The following is a 20622-nucleotide window of genomic DNA, read 5'->3' on the forward strand; positions in this document are numbered from 1 at the left end:
AAAGAAAATAACACTTTTGTCTATGGTAAAGTTGTTGAGAAGCCTCCACAAGAAAAGTTGATATCTTGGAGGATTGCAAGAATAGAGAGTGTTTGTTTAGTTTTATATTCCTCCTTAACAGTAAAGTTCCTAGATTTATGCTGTAACCAAATCCAGTGAACATCATAGATGAAGGGAAGATGGGAGTTTGTAATATTTTCATAGCTTCTTCTCTATCAAAATATTGCTGAACTATGAGAGGATTCCAATGACCTTCTGAAAGAAGGGCAGAAATATGAAGATTCCTTAATGAGGAGAAATGGGAAAGGGAATCCAATAAAATTTCTAATTAGTTTGGACCCAAGGGTATTAGGAGATTAGGAAGTCAGAATTTTCACTAACCAGATAACCTACTTCATATGCCAATTCTCGAAGCTAGGGTTGTTCATAAGAAGGCCCAACCCGACCAAACCGACCAACCCGAACTGACCCAACCCGAGTCGGCCGAGTTTTCATCAGCACTGGTCGGTTTCGGGTTGGGCAAATTTATAAACCGAAATATCGGGTCGGTTTCGGTTTTCTTGTGTAAAAACCGAAACCGAACCGAATTAGTCTTCTACTTGTTCAGTAGTTCCTAGTTTCCTACTTAACTAGTCTTCTACTAGAACTAGAACAGCCCTATCTTCTAGTTCCTACTTAACTAAATTATATTTATCCTAGTTTATATAGTCTTTTACACCAAATAGGCAACCCATTAGGCAATTATAATTAGAATTAGGTGTCATCTTTTACCTAGATTAGAATTTAGAAAGTTTCTTTAAATATAAATGTTTCAACCTTCTTTCTATAAAACAATTTGACTTTCTATTTTATTATCTTATTGAATGTTGATAACTTTTGTCTTTTGTCTTATTGAATATTGAATGTTGATAACTTTTGTCTTCTATAAAACAGTTTTGTCTTTTGTCTTATTGAATACAAAAGCTTTTTGAATGGAATAGGGGTTAGTAAGGTTGACACTGGACCAAAGGTGAGACAAGTTTCAGAAATAAGGTTTGACTATAGGAGCAAAATCGAAACCGACCCAATCTGACTCAAACCGACCAGGTCGGTTTTGCCTATCAGTGGATCGGTTTCGGTTTCCACCTCAGGAAACCCGACCAAGTCGGGTCGGTTGGAAAAACCCTAGTAAACCGACCCAACCCGACCCGTGTACAGTCCTACTCGAAGCTTTGGACAGACTGACTTTCAACAAGCAGAAGCATTAGAGGAAGTGGTGTAAGGAAAGATATTTTCTGGTTTATTTAATTTTCATATTTGGGCATAGAGTTTGTGTTGTTCATTCAAAAATTTTCATGCAATTTTCTTTAGGAGGGCATGATTAACCAAAGCCAGATTTTTAAACCCCAAACCACTAAAAACCTTTCGTAAGGTCAAGATATTCCAAGAACACCAACAATAACAGTGTTTACGAGAGTCTGAAATATTCCACCAGAAACTTTAAATTATTTTAGTGATTTGATGAAGGGTTTTATGGGGGAATTGGATTAGACTCATTGAATGGATATGAACAGCTTGTAGGACCGATTGGATCAAAACCTTTTTCCCAACTTGACTTATGGCTGATGCTCTCCAACTGTTTAACTTAGCTTTCAGATTATCTAGAACATAGCTAAGTTGGTTATGTTTATTTCAGGACCAAAGGAGAGGAACGCCAAGGTATTTCGAATTCTGATTGATGGAACCTATATAGAGTTGTCTTTTGATCATTCTTTGATGGTGATGATAGATATTTTTACTAAAAAAGAGCTCAGACTTTTCAAAATTTATTAGTTGCCTAGAAGCATTTTGGAATTTAGAGAGAATTAAGTTCAAATTATCAAGCTCTTCTCTATGGGCTCTTAAGAAAAGCAGAACATCATATGCAAAGGAGAGATGCGAAAAAGTGGGAGAATAGGGAGATAAAGTTATTCCTTTAAGTTTATTCTTAGCTTCCGCTTGATATAATAGACGACTCAGCCCTTCCATGGCTAGAATAAAGAGATAGGGAGATAAAGGATCTCCTTGACGTAGGCCTCTAGTGGGACAGAAATGACATTCCAAAGTGCCATTAATCAGGATAGAGTAAGAAACTGTGGAGATGCATTCTTTAATAAGGTGATAGAAATCCTCAGAGAAGCCTAGTGAAGATAGAACACTTAATAGAAAACTCCACTCCAGACGGTCATAGGCTTTTGACATATCTAGTTTAATGGCAATGTAGCCTGTACCCAGCTTTTTATGTTGTAGGTAGTGAAAGGCCTTTTGGGATCAGTTTGGCTATGATCTTATAGGTGACATTGCATAAGCTAATAGGCCTATAATCTTAGACTTTTGTACACTCTATTTTTTTAGGAATAAAACAGTTAAACGTGTGATTTAATCTCTTGAGTAATTTCTTATTCCTAAAAAATTCTTGAACCACCTGAACAATTTCAGATCCCATGAAGTCCCAACATTCCTTAAAGACCAAAGCTGGCATCCCATATGGGCTAGGGGATTTTAAACTTCCTATAGTGAAGAAAGTTGATCTGATTTCTTCTTCAAAGGGGATGCACAATAACATGGAGTTGTCATCTTGAGAAATTATTGGTGGAAAAAGGGACTGTAGGTCTTCACTTTCCTAGGTTTCTTGGGAGGAGAAAAGATTCAAAAAATAATCCACACAAATTTTGGCTATCTCCTGGTGAGTTGATTTCCATTGATTAGCACTATCCTTGATTCCTTCAATGTAATTCTTTTTTATTCTACAAATAGTACTCTTATGAAAAAAGTTGGTATTCTTGCCTCCCAAATGCAGCCATGTGTGGCGAGAGTTTTGCATCCAAAAGCTCTCTAACTGTCAAGATACCTCTTCTAACTGTTTGTACAGGCTTTGAATTGATAAGTGGTCTTCTGATTGTTCAGCCTGAATAATTTGTTTCTCCAAAGTGTATGCTTTTAATTTGGGATCAATAAAATGAACTTTCCTCCACTGAATTAGATTTTTTTTTTATTTCATCCATTTTCCTAGTTAACCAAAAAGCTGCATAGCCATTCACTTGAATTTGCCACCCTTCTTCTAGTACATGTTTGCAAGAGTCATATGAGAGCCACATTTCAAAAGATCTGAAGGGTTTGGGTAATTTTTGGTGTTGGGGGTGCAAATTTAAAATTAAAAGATGATGATCAGAATCCTATTTTGATCCTAAGGAGAGAGAGGTATCAGGGAATAATTGAAGCCAATCTAGAGATAAGATAGCTCTTTCTAGAGTTCTCTGTATGTGGCCTATGGCTCTTTTATTTGTCCAAGAAGAACCTCCCCCTTGGAGGTTAAGTTCCAGAAGATTATGATTAAAAATTATGTTTCTATATTGAGATGAGGTCAGGTGATTACTATTAGAACCAGAAGAAGAAGGAGCATAAGAATCTATAGATGAAACTTCATTAAGATTGCCCATTAAACGAAAAGGAAGATTAATAGTATGTAGCAAGCTGTTCATATCTTTCTAAAAAGCATTCCTTCTATGTCTAACTGATGGACCATGAATAAATCCTAAAATCTAATTTTCAACAGAGGAGTGAATTTTCAAAAGCACATACCTTGCATGTGAGCAAAAAGCAGAGACATTTAAAGCAACTTTCCAAACAACTGCTAATCCTCTTACTTGGCCTTCAGGATTAATGATGAAGGAGTTAGGGTAACACAAAGTATTAATTAAAGAAATTAATTTAGAATAATGGATTTTGGTCTCACAAAAAAAATAATATTTGGGTTGAACCAGGAAACCAAATCCATTAGTCCTTGAACTGCCTTGGGACGAGAGGCCCCATGACAATTCCAACTTATGATTAACATAGATACGGGTGGGGCTGAATCGGGCTACCCACCTCCGCCCACAGAGATAAAAAAAGAGAAAAGCAGTAGAAAGTAGAAATTACCAACTCCTGGTGCTCTGTATTTGAATCCACGTCTTGAGGAGAAGCATTGTCCATATTTATGATTTGAGCAGGAGAGTCGGTAGGATCTGACATATTAGGACGATCAAAAGTCGGGATAAGATTTGGGTTAGACTCAATCTGGATACCCGAAAGAAGATCTACATGAGGTCTCTTACCTCGGATACCAGGAGAAGGCCTAGGATGATCATCTAAAATACGAGCAAAGATTGGGCACTTTCTGCCAGGTGAAAAGTAGCTGCAGAGACTTTGACATGAGACGGATTGGAAGAGGAGGCTATCTCCAAAGGATTTGGTGATTGGGTAGTCGGAGAAGCATGATTCAGAGTAGGAGTCACAGGGTTAGTAGGCGGTGTGGAGAAATCTTCTTGGTGAAGACTTGCATTTTGGGGAGGTGTAGACTATGGAAAATCAACAAAGTCTTTGAATTGATGACAAATTGTTTGTGTGGGGCATAGGTTGCGAACAACGACGGAATTGATGGCCAATCCTTCCGCAGATGTAATAAGTCCATGGAAGATCTTCATAACGATAGGTAACCCATTGATGTATGCCAACAAAGCAATCAAACTTGAGAGGTCTATCTATTGAGATGGTTACCTTTGCATGAATATAATTTTGCACAACTGAGATAAGCCTAGTGTGTCCTATACGTTCGAATAAAGGTCGACCAACATCCACTAAGAGAGTTTCAAATGGTAGATCATGTAATTGGACCTAAATTTCTATCTATTGGATATTCCAAAAATACTGGGGCCTACCAGGAACCTAGGGTTCCATGAGAATTCACTGTCCATTGATAGTCCAAGGACTTTCATTACGGATTCGATTATAGTCTTCTTCATAGCGAAAGTTTAGACGGAAGTGATATCAGTGGAAAGGTGCTAACAATAATCTATCTGGGTTAAGATTCCACAACTCATACAGACCTTGGACAACATCTTCAAATTGGTCAGTCAGTTTGGGAAACAAACGGCAGATGAGGGAGAGGTTCCAAGCCTCATGAACATTGGGAGGGACCAAAGATTGGATATTTACCACATCAACTCCTTGGTCATTAGCTTGGAGCATGTTTTGAAAAGCCTAGTTAAGAGCTTCCATATTCTCCATGAAAAAGGAAGGAAAGCAGATGATAAGAGAAAAAGATTATAAGGAAAGACACATAAAAGAAGAGAGTAAGGAGGGAGAGTAGATAGTAAAGATGGAAGAGAAACAAAGGTAAGAAAGTAAACTGCCTACTTCAAAGTGAATTATTTAAAACCTATAAACTAGTTCGTGTAACAATAACAAAGTAACAAGAATATGTAACAAGTAACAATAACAAAGTAACGAGAATCAAATAAAGATTTTGAGATACTTCCTGATCTTTAGTTCTATTGAACTTGCATGGGAAATAAGTGCAATGTGTCCTACACGATGGAGAGTGTCACAATAAATCTCTGCTCCGAGAGGAAGATATGATGAGCGTCAAATCCTACTATTAAAATAAGAGCCTGTTCGTTTGCTCTGAAGTCTGACATTTGAAAGTGTAATAATTACAGTAAGAGGTATATTGGTATTGATTGATGTACTTTTCTTTCCTCTAAACTCTGAATGAAGAAAATATTGTTTTGAATTCTGAATTTTGAATTATAAAAACTATCAAATATCCATTTTGACCCCATATATGAGAGTTTTTGTTTGTCTTTTTAGGAATATCATTGGAAAACAAAAAATTGTATGATCTCACTTTAAGAAATAAGAGATAAGAGGAAATAAACGATCAATTTTCTCTTAAAATTAAAAAAATCTCTTAAAAAATATGATTTTCTCTTAAACTTAGCAACTGGCCCTAAGTTGATAGAACCTTTCTGTAAGATTTTTGTGTTGCCATAACTGCCTCTTGCTAACAGCTGTCCTTGAAATTGATACAGCTGCATTTAGTTGCTATAGGCCTTGTACAATATGTCTAAACTCTAAACCAATCGGCGATCACAAAACCATAATTATTACCGTCCCATAATTCGACCAGTATAAACCAAAACAATATTATCATACTATGATGTCTACATGTATAAATTTAACAAATAAGTAGATGTATGGTCAAATTACGGGTTAAAAGCTTAGCTGTCAATTAGGTTATTAGGTCGGACCCTATGGGTTCTAGACATCTAGTTCGGAATTGGTTCTTCACATTTAGACCGGACCTGACCCATTTAGACTAAACCTGAACCACTGTTTATTCAGATAGATGTCCAATTTGAAGTAAGTTAATTGCCGATTCAAATATTAACGGAAGCTCAACCCGAGCTCGCCCGAGTTGCACCTGAGTGGTCCAACCTCTAAACCAGATTCAAAACAGTAGTTCACACTTCACAGTTTTACTCTCCGTAAACCACGGTGAGGCATTTACTTCGTTCCTATCGGATTCGTCTGTCATGGCAATGTGCCATCTGCCATGAAATGTTGCCGGAGCCACGAACTCGATGAGAACAGCAATTAGCAAGCAACGCCACGTACAGTCCATTTCAGCATCCACTAGAAGATAAATGACCACCAACTGGTGGATCGTGTAAAGTAACTGATCTTTTCTCGCTAATCAAGTAGTCATGTTCACGTGTCGTTAAAATAGCGAGTGCATGAAATTCTACCTTTTCCATCCTCCGACTCCCCGAGGACATAACAAAAGGGTGATCGTAGTATCGTATCATGTCTGTAGCGCGAAGAACCCAAGAGTTGCCTAAAATGATTGCTTACTGGTATTCCCGAAAAATTAACATCACAATTACCCTTCTCTTTCCATCTCTATTAAATCTCTGGGTCGAGAGGGTTTCACAATCCCTTTTACGAGGGCCTTTCTTTCTCCCGTTTCGTTCCCTCCGCTTCGAGGGTTTCCCCCCTTTTTTTCTTTTTTTTTTCCTTTTCTTTTCTTTTTCTTTTCTTTTCTTTCTTCTTCTTCTTCTTCTTCTTTGCTACAACTGAAACCCTAAGAACCTCTTTCTTTCGCTCTCTGCAACTTCGAGTTTGGAAAATGCAGCACAGGCTGAAGCAACAGCAGGCGTTAATGCAGCAAGCTGCTCTCCTTCAGCAACAGCAGCAAAGCTCCTCCTCAGATGTCCTTTTTTTCCTCTTCGGTTGAATTTTCTTTTATTTTTCTTTCTTTTCTGTTTGTTGTTCTTTCCTGTTGTGTTCTATGGACTTAATCATTGCGTTCTTTCGTCATGATTGGTCTTCAGTTTGGGAGCTAGGGTTTTTTCTTTGAGATACCGTTTGATCTTCGTGTTGATTTTCTTTTCTTTTGTTCTTTCCTGTTTTGCTTTATGTAGTCAATGTTTACGTTCTTTCTTCATGATTCGTCGTTGTTCTTCAGTTTGGGAGCTAGAGTTGCACTTTGAGATACAAATTGATCTTTGTGTTGCTTTCTTTTTTAAGAAAAAAGTATGGTTCTGGGAGTGTGAGTGTTCTCTTTGGTGGTTTTAAGGGCTTCTGTTGACTTTTTCTTTCACGTTTTTGGGGTAAGTTGATAAAAATTTGGTTGTTTTTTTTTCTCTATTTTATTAAATAGGTTCTTAGGTAGGTTTTTGTAGAGTATTATTATTTTATTGTCATTGTTCCCAAATAATGATTTTCTTATCAATTGTCATTACCTATTTTTTCTGGGTTTATCCTGTTATATATCTACTTTTAGGACTAAATGTATTTTTATGGGTAGAAATAAATCGAAATTATCTCGTCCACAAATTAACAAGGAAATTTTAGTTAAGATAAAATATTATTAGGAATTATGTATTACCAGTTTAGGGTCATTTGTTGGTCACAACCCTCTCAAGAAAAAACTCACCTCTGAATGGACGCTAGTTTTGCCTTTTTCTCTGGGCTACTTCGGTTACTACTGAAATACATTAATTGTGCCAAAGTTTCTTTCTTTTGGTTCCTAGTAGGCGCACTCATGGATACTTTCTGAAAATAGGTTTTATTATATTTTGAAACACCAAATGAGGGTAGTCTTTTATCGCTAGGGCTATTTTTTCCTTTTTTCTTTGTTTCTTTTCACATTTCTCTTTTGCAGATTGAGCTGATCCCAAGTGGAAATCTGCCTCCTGGGTTTGATTCAAGTACATGCCGCAGTGTGTGAGTGTTATTGGGACATTCTCTTTCTTTTATTTTTTGTTCTTCCCCCTCTCTTTCCCGTTAATTCTTCTTTTGCATTTTTGTCTTATGTTTATGCCTTTATGGATTTATGCTTCATTTTTTATGCTTATTTACCGGGCATGTAGCTTTTGTTAACTAGGATAATTTTTTAGTTACCAAAATCTTTCACTTTCATATGGTTTGAGGCTATATATTTTTCATTTTCTTATGAATCTGTCAACTTTATCCACACTTCCCAAAAAAGTATTTATGCACCACTATTCAGTAGTGATGTCGTTTTATAATGTTTATATTTCCCCTTTAGTTTTCTTTGTTAACTTGTAGGAGTTGCAGGTATGTGGGTAACATTCATACACAAGTTACTGAACCACTTCTTCAAGAGGTTTTCTCAAGTACTGGCCCCCTTGAAGGGTGCAAGCTCAGGAAGGAGAAGTATATATTCCATTTGAAGTCATTTGGTTTGCATTACCAGCCGCCACATGGATCTATAATAAAACTATGATGTAATTAAGAGTGAGGGTTTCTCTTTAATCCTTCTTTTGTTGTTATATTCTGATTCATCCTTCACCAGTTTAACATAAATGCTGCCCAGAGGTTAATATGCATTGATCACATAACCAGTGATTTAAAAGGCGTGCCTAGGCGCACAGGCGAGGCAGATTTTAGGGTATGCGCCTAGCCCAGGTCCTATGTGCACCCGTTTCAAAAGGCACACCTAGGCGTGGAGTTGTGTAACTGATGCGCCTCACCCCAGCGTGCGTCTTTTTAAAAATTCTGTGCTTTTTGTTTTTTGTTTTTTTTTTTTGTTTTTTTGAGCCTAACGGTTGGGCTCTGGGCTCCGTCCCCAAACCCGACCATGCCCCTTAAAGCAAGCCCAAACAAGTCCATGTTAAGGTTGTTCATTCATTCATTCCAATAAAATATCCTCTTAAAAGTCAATTAAAGTTACAAATTCATTATTTTTTATGTGAGAAATAAGAATTTAAGACCCTAACATGGACTTGTTCGAGCTTGCTAGTGGCATGGTGCAAAGGCGACTTAAAGAATCAAGAATGCAATATGTTTTACATCACATTAGCTACTTGAAGTAATGCAATTGGAGAAAAAAAGAGATTGTGGGTTTTAAATGTTTGCTTTTATTTTCAAATTTCCATTTGAATATGTTTATGTATTTTAAGTTTAGATAATAGTTTTCTTAAAACATTTATTTTAAAATTTAAGTTTATATTTTTATTAACATTATGTTTAATATTTTTTTGTTTTTTTTTAATTTTTAAAATTTTTGACATTTTTTTAATTTTTAAAATTTTGACTTTTTTTTCTGATTTTTTACCTTTTTTTTGTATCTTTGTGCCTTGCTTCAAAAAGGCACGTGCCTCGCCTTGTGCCTCAGGCACAACTTGGCCCTTGCGCTTTTAAAACGCTGCACATAATACTCCACAAACATCTCTCCACTTCATTGCTGATCCAAGGACACGACTCCCAAGGACACGACTAATGCTGTTAAATGAAGATCTGATGTGTACGATAGATGCTGTAGAATAATAAATGAAAAGAAAAGGATAAATTCACTTAGGAGCAGTATTGCATGAACCCTCCTAAATGGATGTCCTACACATAGAATTCTGATACCCATGGTTTCTTGGGGAAATTTTTATATAGCATTTCCTTTTTATCTCCTATATTATTTGACATAAATGCACCACTAATATACAAGATGAATGCCATTTTTTTGTATCGAATGTTGCTAGCAACTCCAGGATGTACAAGTCCAGCTTGCAATGCTAGATTACTACAAGATTGGATGACTTGTGAGTCTAGAGTCTTGTGAGACCAAATAAGCTGTGAGTTTGGACAACCTGCAAGACTGGATATATGGACTTCCAGTGTTAAGGGAATCATAAATCATTCAATCTCGCAAGGCATCCGGTCTCGTAGATTTCTTAACCAGACCCACAACTTATCTGGTCTCGTGATACTCCAAGTTCACAAGTCGTCCAATGTCGTAGTAGCCTGGAATTGCAGGCTGGACTCACAGGTCCCAGATTCACTAAGACTCTGGACTCCCATTCTTAGCAATTTTGTGGGGTTGACCTGGTTTAGGGGTTTCTCATATAAATAACCTTGTACCTAGCACAGAAAGTCATCTTGTATTTTGGGTGCCAAGAAAAGATAACAGGAGAGAGTGTGAGATATAGGAAGATGGAACTTTGGGTGTGTTGGGAGCTGGGGCTTTGGTCAGATGGCTGTGAACATATTGTATCTGTAGTCTCCATTGTTTCGTGGATTTCTTCTCCTCTGATACCCGTGGATGTAGGCTATAAGTCAAACCACACTAATCTTTGTGTTTTGTGTTGCTTTGTTAATCTGTTATACGTTTCTTTCTTGTTTCCCTACTTGTTAATCATTTATCTTGTTCCTCGGTTTGTTTGTATCTCAACATGTGTACTACCTTAAAAGTATATACTTTCCATTGACATGCCTAAGATGCTTTGTTTTCTCACTTGTAGAGTCAGACTCTTGGATACACGTCAGATTCTAATTTCTGTGTCCATGTCCATGTCCATGTCCATGTCTGTGTCCATATCCGTGTCCGTGTCCGTGTCCGTGTCCATGCAACACTGCTTAGGAGTCAGCACCTAAAAGCTTGAAGGAATCCGCATCAGGCCCTTCTTTTAGCCCTGGGCTCTCAGTGTTTTAAAAGCGCAAGGGCCAATTTGCGCCTGAGGCGCAAGGTGCAAGGCGAGACACGCACCTTTTTAAGAAAGGCACAAAATTACAAAAAAAAAAACTAAGAAATAAAAAATGTCAGAAAATTTCAAAAAAATGCCAAAAAATGCAAAAATATTAAACATAATGTTAATAAAAATATAAACTTAAATTTTGAAATAAATGGTTTTAAAAACCTATTATCTAAAATTAAAATACATAAACATAACATGTAAAGTGTATCCAAATGAAAATTTAAAAATAAAAGCATACATATAAAGCATTTTCAAGCATGTAAAACCCACAATCTCTTTTTTTCTTTAATTGCATTGCTTCAAGTAGTTAATGTGATGGAAAACATATTGCATTCTTGATTCTATGAGTCGCCTTTGTAGCACGCCCCTTGAGGCAAGCCGATGGAGCCCCCGCTCAGCCGTTAGACTCAAAAAACAGCAAAAAGCGCAAAATTTTAAAAAGGCGCAAGGCGCATCAGGCACATGCCTAGGCGCACCAGGCACACGCCTTTTGAAAGAAGTGTGCCTAGGACCTGAGCGAGGCGCATACCCCAAAATATGCCTCGCCTGTGCGCCTGAGGTGCGCCTTTTAAATCAATGTGGGCTTTACATCAATCCCACTTCAGCTCTTATGAGAACATACTCTTCAGTGTTCTTGTCATGAAACTATTGGGCATGGTAGTGCTTAGTGATTATGATTTGAGGAAAAAAAATACCGAGTTCCCCATCATCCATAATGCAGGAAAATGGGTTAGTTTTACCTCCTTGGCTACTTCCTTATCATGCACAACATTTTCCTAACATGTTAGAGATAATAATGTGAAAGTAGTGGCCTTATTTTTGGGTTCCTATTGGATTCGGAGACACCACACCACAGTAGCAACTATTGGTCATATGGTCTAATTTGGAAAGTCTTTAAATTACAAAAGCATAGAGGTGGAGGGAGGTTGAAAAGTTGTGATGGGCTGGTTCATAGAAAACAATTTAGGCATTTGTTACATAGGCAAGTAATAAGAGAGGTATAAAAGTAGGGAGGGAACTGGGAGTAACATTTAAATGGGTAGGTATTTAATAGTATTGCTGATGCTCTGGAAGATGAGTGAATAGGAACACTTGTATAAGGAACTAAAATACTGTTGTTTTCTGGCGGGTAGCACATGCTAACCTACATGGTGTTTTTGGTAGCTCACCCTGACTAGCTTGTTCATTGTTTCTTGCAATTCTAATAAATTGAAGTGTTACTGATAAGAAATTCTCCAAACGTGTCTGTAAAATTACCTGGGACCCTTTGCCTTCCCTTCTCAAGCAACTCAAAACAGTATGCTTTCTCTAACGAACAAGGTTTATATGAAACTTACTTCACTTCTATTTCAATTATTAACCATCTCTCCAGACTCGTGAACAGGCATTTGGTTCCAACTCTACAGACTAGTTATCAAACAAATATTGTATAAAACTATAAATTATTTACATTTCCTAGACATACAAAGGATTTAATAATTTGTGCGATTTCCCTCTTACAGGAAAGAGATCCTGCTCTTAACTGAATCAACATTCTAATTTCATACTTCGATATTATCTTAGTGGCTTGTTCATCATAATATTGACACATCTCTTGGTTGCACGTTGACAGTCATCCTATGGTTTTATAGATTACTTTGATCGTAGGTCAGCTGCACTTTCTATTTTGACTCTTAATGGAAGGCATCTGTAAGTAAAGTCCTTGTGGATTTCCATTTGCTTCTGTGTCAACCCTGTCTCCTGTTTCTTACTTCATATTTACAGGTTTGGGCAGCCTATTAAAGTTAATTGGGCATATGCCAGTAGTCAGAGAGAAGACACATCAGGTTACCTATTGTTATCAATGTTACAGTGTAATGTATTCCTTGATTCTTTTGATTCTTAGCTTGACACTGAATGATTTTTAAATTTTCTATGCAGGCCATTATAACATATTTGTTGGTGATCGTAGCCCTGAGGTTACAGATGCTATGTTGTTTGCATGCTTCTCTGTTTATCCCAGTTGTTCGTAAGTTCTCAGCAAATCTCTGTTGTTTAAACAGTTTCTTTCCTCATGTTTTGAACATTTAAGTAAGGTATTAATGTATTATATTACTGAATATCAAAGATAGATTGCACTGGAGGTGTGATCCAGCCAGATAAGGCTTGCTACATATTGTTTTAGCACTTCCCTTGATTTTCTAAAATCCTTTTGCTTATGCTTGGCACCCTATTCAGTGGTAGTAAATTGTTTTGAGATATATTAACAACTATGGTGATTCCAGAGATGCAAGGGTTATGTGGGATCAAAAGACTGGCCGTTCAAGAGGGTTTGGGTTTGTTTCTTTTCGCAATCAACAGGTAGTATGCTTTTTTCTTTTTTTTGTTATTTTTAGTACCTTTTGATGATGATGAAAGTGTTCCTATGTGCTAGTGTCTAACAATGATATTTTCCATTGTTCCTTTGTGGCCAGGATGCTCAAAGTGCCATAAACGATTTAACTGGTAAGGAAAGATGTATTGCTTGAATATTTTGTTGGCTTCCCTTTCCAAAGCATATGATACAGTTCCTTGAGAGAGAATATAGTGAGCTTGTAAAAAAAAAGGAGTGCCACATAGGTGGTATTGGACCAAAAAAGGACGTGTATGAGAGTGCAACAACCAATGTTAGAACATCTATGGGAGAGACATGAAAGTTTCTAGTTATGATTGAACTTACTCAACACGTAATCCTTATTTATTTGCATTAGTCATGGATGAATTGACCATGGATATTCCAGGTGGAGGCAAGGATCAAAATATCAAGACAATAGGCCCCATATCGAATTACCCTAATTGTATCTAATGTCATGGAAACTCGTGGAGACACTGTTATACACAGGGTTGGGTGATTTTGAAAGTTTGGGATGATATAAGCATCCTTCTCAGGTTAATAAAATTAAAAAAGAGTATTGGTCTTATTGAAACACACCGATATCGAATTTTTGATTTCAGGCATATAAATCTTTTGATCCTTGGGTGGAGGCCCGGTGGTTGATGACATGGTATTAATTGATGAAACTAAAAAAGGATTTAAAGGCAACATTAGATTTATTAACAAATACCTTAGAAAACTAAAATAGGCATAGGGCCATAAATGAATTTATTTGGAGGAGCCTAGTGGTGGCGCTCAAATAAGTGATAAAACAAGTTAAAGTAGATAAAAGATGGTTTGATAATTTGATCATGTGCAAAGAAGACCATTTGCAGTACATTTGTTACAATTCAAAGGTTCTAGAAGAACTAAGGGCACACAAAAAGGGCATGGGCTGAGCTGTTGAATTAGTGAAAAATGATTCAATAAACAATAATTTAATAGTGGATACTCAATGGTAATGGATGGTGGAATAGGATTTGTGCAGTTGACCTTTTATAGTTGGGACAAGGCTTAGATGATGGTTTACTTTTTGGGGTGCCATTTCTAGCAATGCCTAGTGCAACCTTATGCTTATCGTACTTACGAAAATATGAACCTTTTTGAAATCTTTTACAAGAACCTAATACTGCAATTTTCATCCCGAGGGGAAATGTTAAAGTGACATTATGGACATCAAAAAGTTTGACACCTGAGTTCTTTGTTTGATTTGGTTTAGTTATTCTCTAATGCAGGAAAGTGGCTCGGTAGTAGACAAATTCGTTGTAATTGGGCTACAAAAGGTGCTGGAGCTAATGATGACAAGCAAAACTCAGATGCCAAAAGTGTGGTAGAGTTAACAACAGGAACATCAAGTGGTTTCATCTCCAAAATGGATTTTACATGGTTCAAATTCTGCTCCAAAGAATCACTGGTTGTGTAATGATTTTTAAGCCAAAATGCTTTTTAAGCTAAATTTTTATCTCCAAGAATTAATTCTTAGAATGAGTTTTGAGTGTTCCCCACAAAAATAGGGGATTCGGTTCCAGTAACTTTCATACATGCAAACTTAAAATTAGTTCTTAAAATCACAAAGTTCGTCAAAATTAATTATTTGAAAACATGCCAAATGCCAGCCTAACAAGCCTTTTTTGATATAATGGATGTGGCTGTTATGGTGTCCTCAGGAGCTGCATTATTAGTTGATTAAAAACCAAAAATCATTGGTGCTCTGCTTTTGTGTTGAACTGACTGATACATGTACAGTCACATGCATAGGTGAACTTTAGTTGTTTTATGGCTATGGGTCATAAAGCGTATATGGCCCACAATCACTGAAATCTCACTTGAATTGGCTGGTGCAAAGCAAAATGATTGGTCCTACAGCCTGAAAAATGGCTATGAAGTTAAGCTAATCAACTGTCATCTGATGCACGTATAGCGGTCTTGCTTGCGAGACAAAGAAACAAGGATTACCTTGTTGCTTGATAACATTTTGTCAGAAAACTGACATTCATTATTCACAAGTCCTCTTGCTGTGAATTAAAGGGGCTCCATGTTGCATGTGGGACCTGGTGACATTAAAGTGAGACTGATATAATTGGAAATGTTTAACATGGGCTCCAAATGAGTGCCACTTTCTCCGCTGTTGGTATCACTTTAATGCGTGTGTGCCTTTGACCAATGCAGATCCTCTTAAATCATTGCAACAACGCAGGGCCTGAACCTCTTTACTGCAAAAGTTAACTCACTTAGCTGTTCTTCTATGTCAAATGAGCTAGGAAACAGAAAATGCTATATCGAAGTGTCCTTCAAGAATTGGAGTACTGGAGTCTACATGTGTCCAACATAGAAACTTTATCCATTTAGTATAGTCCATGCGACCTGGCTAATATTTTGCCTCTTATGTTCTTGTGCAGAAGATGGTCAAGAGACAACGAATTATGATGCTCCAGAACATAATCCTCAGTATACCACAGTTTATGTGGGCAACCTTGCTCCTGAAGTAAGAAAACATCTTACCCTGATTCTTTGTTTTTACCTTTGATCATTGTACCAATTTGGTAAAGAGGCAAAAAAAAGAAAAAAAAGGAAGGGGAACGATTTATCAAAAAAGGAAAGGGAAAGGGCCATTACCTTATGGAGTCTGGATTTCCTGCACTAAACACTCACCATGTGACAATAGTAAAAGTTTGGTCAAATAATCGCATCAAAGAGAAAGTTCAAAGTAAAATATTTGGCATATTTTAAGACATTTTCAACATACACATGTAAAAGGTTTTAAATTTTTAAAATATTTATGAAATTAAAAATTCCCAAATTTCTAGACCTGTACATTTCAAAACCTGAGTTATTCATGTATTGTATGTTCTTCCTGAATTATTTTCCGTTATCTTTAATGAGATATGATTCTGAATGTTTGATGTATTTTTGAAATGTCAATATAAAAATATAATACAATGTATTATACACGAATTTTCTCTGACAGGTGTTCTGTTACACGTGTAAACACCCATGCATGTAATAGTAACTGATTTTTGCACAAAGTCCTGAAAACCTGTCACAGTGATTGGTTGGTCCAGGAAGTGCTGGAAATCTGGTCCTGCTATGTGGGATCTTAGTTGGGAGTGGACTGGATACCTGAATTTTGATGAACAAAAGTGTTAAATTGGCCATCGTATATAAAATATTTTAAATGGAAAAGTATCGAGAGTGCCAAAGTTAGGAAAGGGAACTTTGAGGTGAAAGCCCTTCATGTGGTTCACCAACCGCTTTACCTTTAGCTCTCCATATTTCTTAACCAAACATTGCCTTTTGGGTTTCTTTGCCTTGAAACTTCTGAAACTGAAAACAGATCCAATCATAATATTCAAATATTAACAACGGATCCACCTGAGCTAGAATGTCATCACTGTTGAATTTACTAAAGGTTGAAAAATCTCCCACCAAACAATGTGATTTGTAGATCTTGTCATCATAAGGGAAAAAGCAATTACTAAAACCTACTAGTTGGAATTCATTCATCCATCCATGTGTTGCTACCTTGTTTGCATTTGACATGCAACTTTTTTATTTTTTTTTATTGAATATTATTGGTAAAGAGGAGTAGAACACTTGCACAATTAATGCCATTCGCCCTATAGCTGCGTAGTGGTGAAGGGGGGGAGGGGGGCCTTTTTATCAAGGCAATCACACTGCTGTGTCAATATTGAACCAGATGAAGTGCCCATGGGACATGACTTGTAACGCTTACGCTCCGTTATTTTTAACTGTTTTTTACATCCAGACCCAGTGTATTGTTACTAAACCAACCTGACACCAAGTCTGAAGCCAGATCAGATTGCCGAGAGTTCTTGAACAAATAGCTTTTTGGGCAAGTGCTCTTGGTAATGTAGCTTTCTGTATATGACGCAGTGTTTTGTCTGACAAATCAAGACATGGTTCTTATAATATATTTCTTATATATACAAGAATAAATTATTTTCAGGTTACTCAGCTTGATCTCCACCGGCATTTCCATGCTCTTGCTGCTGGAGTGATTGAAGAAGCCCGGGTGCAACGAGAAAAAGGCTTTGGGTTTGTCAGATACAGTAGCCATGCTGAAGCAGCTCTAGCTATCCAAATGGGCAATGGCCGAATTATCTATGGCAAGCCAATTAAAGTAATCTTGTTCATACCATTGATTTTCTCTTGTTTTGCAGAATTGCTGTATACTTGTTCTTTTGACTATGTTTTTGGCGAGGTTCCAAACGCCACCGTCAATTGATTTTCATTTCTCCAAACGTTGCAGTGCTCATGGGGTAGTAAACCTACTCCTCCAGGAATAGTCTCAAACCCTCTCCCACCACCTACAGGTCCTATTCCTATGTCAGGTCTTTCACCTGCTGATCTTCTGGCCTACGAGCGGCAGCTGGCAATGAGCAAGATGGCTGGTGCTCAGGCCGTCGTGCATCCACAGGGTCAGCATGCATTGAAGCAGGCTGCCATGGGAATGGGTGCTGCTGCTGGAACTAGCCAGGCAATTTATGATGGAGGCTTCCAGAATGTTGCTGCTGCACAACAGCTCATGTACTACCAGTAGTAACGTGTTTCTCTTTTTTACATTGTATTCTCCAGTCTTTGTTGATTGGTTGGAATGTTGGAACTCTTGAGACGTTTGTGGTGCTTTTTCTTGCCCATCCCAGTTGTGACGTATATATAATATATGTGAATTGTGACGTATGGTCCATGGTTCCTACTTCCTACTTTAAATAGGGATCAATGGCTATTAAGCTTATAATTTTATTGTAAGTTGCTCGTGTTAACATAGCAGCCTGTTGAGTGGGTTCCTTTGCTGAGCTCAAATGAGAAAGGGGGAGAGATTCCAAAGGGGAAGGGTAGTAGACTGGTAGTTAGAGAACCGGTTTTTTCATGTTTTCTATTCACATAAATTGAGAAAATGGGAGTGGATCCAAATTGCTTTCAAAGGTGTGATGTTACGGAAACCACTGCATTACTAAAAAGCAGCTGAGGGAAAGAATCTACAGCGGCATTAATAATCACTGCCCCAATGTATCCGCCAGCGAAATGCAGCGTTCTATAAAATCTGCCGTCAAAAGCTACATGCTGGTAACCGCCACTATATAAAGATATAGAGTGGCGGTTATAATGTTCATTAACACCTGCAGTTATAGAGCGCCATTGCTACAGTCATGAACCTCCGCCCAAAATAGGTTTTTTTGTGTTTTTTACGACGTCACCATAGAGGCCTAGGAACTGCTATAGCGACGGTTTTAAACGCTGTTAATGGTGATTTATGACCGCCGCTATATGTTAACTTGGCTTTTAGCATTAGAGGAAACTGTAGATTATATCCTTAATCTAATTCCCCAGCCATATCGATGGTTATATATCAAGTCCCAGGCGTATAATGGCGATGACAGCCACTATATGGTTGTGCTTTATTAAAAAAAAACATACTACATACATAAATTTGTATCCAAGTTCTCCAATAAAAGTATATTATCAAAACTTGAATCACATCTCAAGTATATCCATACATTCATGTTTTAATATAATATTACAATTTTGTCTTCAAGAAAATATTGCAATTGATTAGGCCCGGGTCCAGCCCTAAAATCTAAACCCAGCTGTACGCTGGGCCGATCTGGGCTCAGGTTGGGCCCGCAAAGTTACACCCCCTACTGTGCACACATTTGAATTCTCATACGAGAAAGTTCCACAAGCCCTAAACCTTATCTACCCAAACAAATCAAAATCCAATTGACACCCAAACAACAAGAACTCTCCATGTCAAAACAGACACTCCTATTGAAAAGCATCAATAATAGTAATGATTCCTTCCACCCCAATCTTTATTATTTTTTTAATTTTTTCCTTTTTTTGATCAGCAATAAAAAATATTTCATTAATCAGTAATGAAAAAGGGTACATCTCACATTCTCTTGGGTAGCCTCGGCTACCCACCCAAGTTCATTTATTTGTTTAAACAAAACCCAGCCATTCTTCTTTTAAATATTGAGGCCAAAAAATTGCCCTTTGTTAACCCCTTGCTTTGTTGGTCCGCTAAGCCTTTTGTCGATCTTCATACCCAGTGTTGTTAGTTGCATGTCTCTTGCAAACCATTCGATTTTTTTTTATTTAATTCTTAAAATTCCATGGAGACTTTTCAGCCTGTGTCAGCCTACTTATAATCACTTTTGAGTCTCTTTCAATTACAAGTTTCTTTGCCCCCATCTCCAAAGTTTGCTGCACCCTAAAAATGGCAGGCTTCATTTCTGCCTTAGTTAAAAATTCCCTTCTCCAATTATCCCTGAGAACATACTTGAATATTCCATTTTCATCTCTTATCACCCCTCTTATTTTAGAGCGACATTCGTTACCAAAACTGCTCCCATTGAAGGTTAATTTTTAGAATTCTTTTTTTTAGCTGCCTAATTTCTTTGCAACTACCCTCCACTTTTTCATTACATAAGACTCAGTTTGGAAGGAGTACAAACACAAATATGTACTGTTTAAATACATACAAAATAATACAAAATAGAATTGGGGGAACTTAAACCTCCCTGATGTTTAACATAAATAACCTCCCCTCTCATTTCTCACAGGACTTAAACCTCCCTTAACAGAATAAGGTAGGGTTATATTTAACTGTATTAATGAAAAGACCATGTTGGCCTTGAGAATTCTTTAAATTTATAAAGAAAACCACTGAACCGGAAAACAGGGTGTTTTATTTTTTATTTTGGCAAAACTAGGAAACACGGATTGTATTCTGAATCACTTCACCGTCCATTATGTAATATCACTTCATCGTCCACTTTGTATTCTGAATCTCTCTATACATAGATAGTGGATGTTCATATTAATTGTATGGAATCTGACTCTGTAGAACCAGTTTGGCAGTACAGGAAGTGCAGACATAATATGCTATGAACGGACCGACAGCCTTGGTGGTACCTAGGGGAACAGAGTTCTGAATTCCCCAGTTTTGTATGCAAAAAGGAGGAACTCTAATCAATTGTTCTGTAACCAGAGGAACCTCAATTTTGTGCATGATACTTGTTCATATGCAAGCAAAGGGGAAATGAGGGGTTTATAAAAAAAGAAATAACTCTCACAGATATCACATATAAAGCAATTTGGGCAGAAAGCTAATGGAAGGGGATATCTTAGTCCACAGGGGAGGTCTTAGTCCAATTTGAAAATAGAGGGGATATCTTAGTATTCAGGAGAAACATAAAGAGAGGTTTAAGTCTTTTACCCTAAAATAGAAGATTTTGTATTCTATATATTTGTATTTGTACTCCTTCCAAATGAAGCCCAAAAAATAAATCCTGAAAACAATTCCAGACATTTTACCCATTGTGCCAGCCTTTCTCGTTATATCAAAAAGAAAAAAAAAAAAGAAACTAACGT

At 37.1% G+C, this 20622-nt stretch overlaps 1 protein-coding gene across 1 annotated transcript; it reads left to right on the top strand.

Annotated features, from left to right (window-relative positions):
• Positions 1-6839: 6839 nt before the first annotated feature.
• On the top strand, positions 6840-17994 carry LOC148846776 (oligouridylate-binding protein 1-like). The gene is made up of 13 exons (XM_088948870.1): positions 6840-7037; positions 7956-8067; positions 8422-8520; position 8601; positions 12445-12521; positions 12597-12658; positions 12753-12840; positions 13097-13172; positions 13286-13316; positions 14460-14579; positions 15624-15709; positions 17192-17365; positions 17495-17994. Exons 1-13 carry the CDS (start codon positions 6968-6970, stop codon positions 17783-17785), a joined length of 1287 nt encoding a protein of 428 aa, XP_088804996.1. The 5' UTR covers positions 6840-6967; the 3' UTR covers positions 17786-17994.
• The last annotated feature ends 2628 nt before the right edge of the window (positions 17995-20622 follow it).

The sequence above is a fragment of the Nelumbo lutea genome, chromosome 6, assembly GCF_056320005.1.
Source record: "Nelumbo lutea isolate HS-2025 chromosome 6, American lotus-T2T, whole genome shotgun sequence".
Lineage (NCBI taxonomy): Eukaryota > Viridiplantae > Streptophyta > Magnoliopsida > Proteales > Nelumbonaceae > Nelumbo > Nelumbo lutea.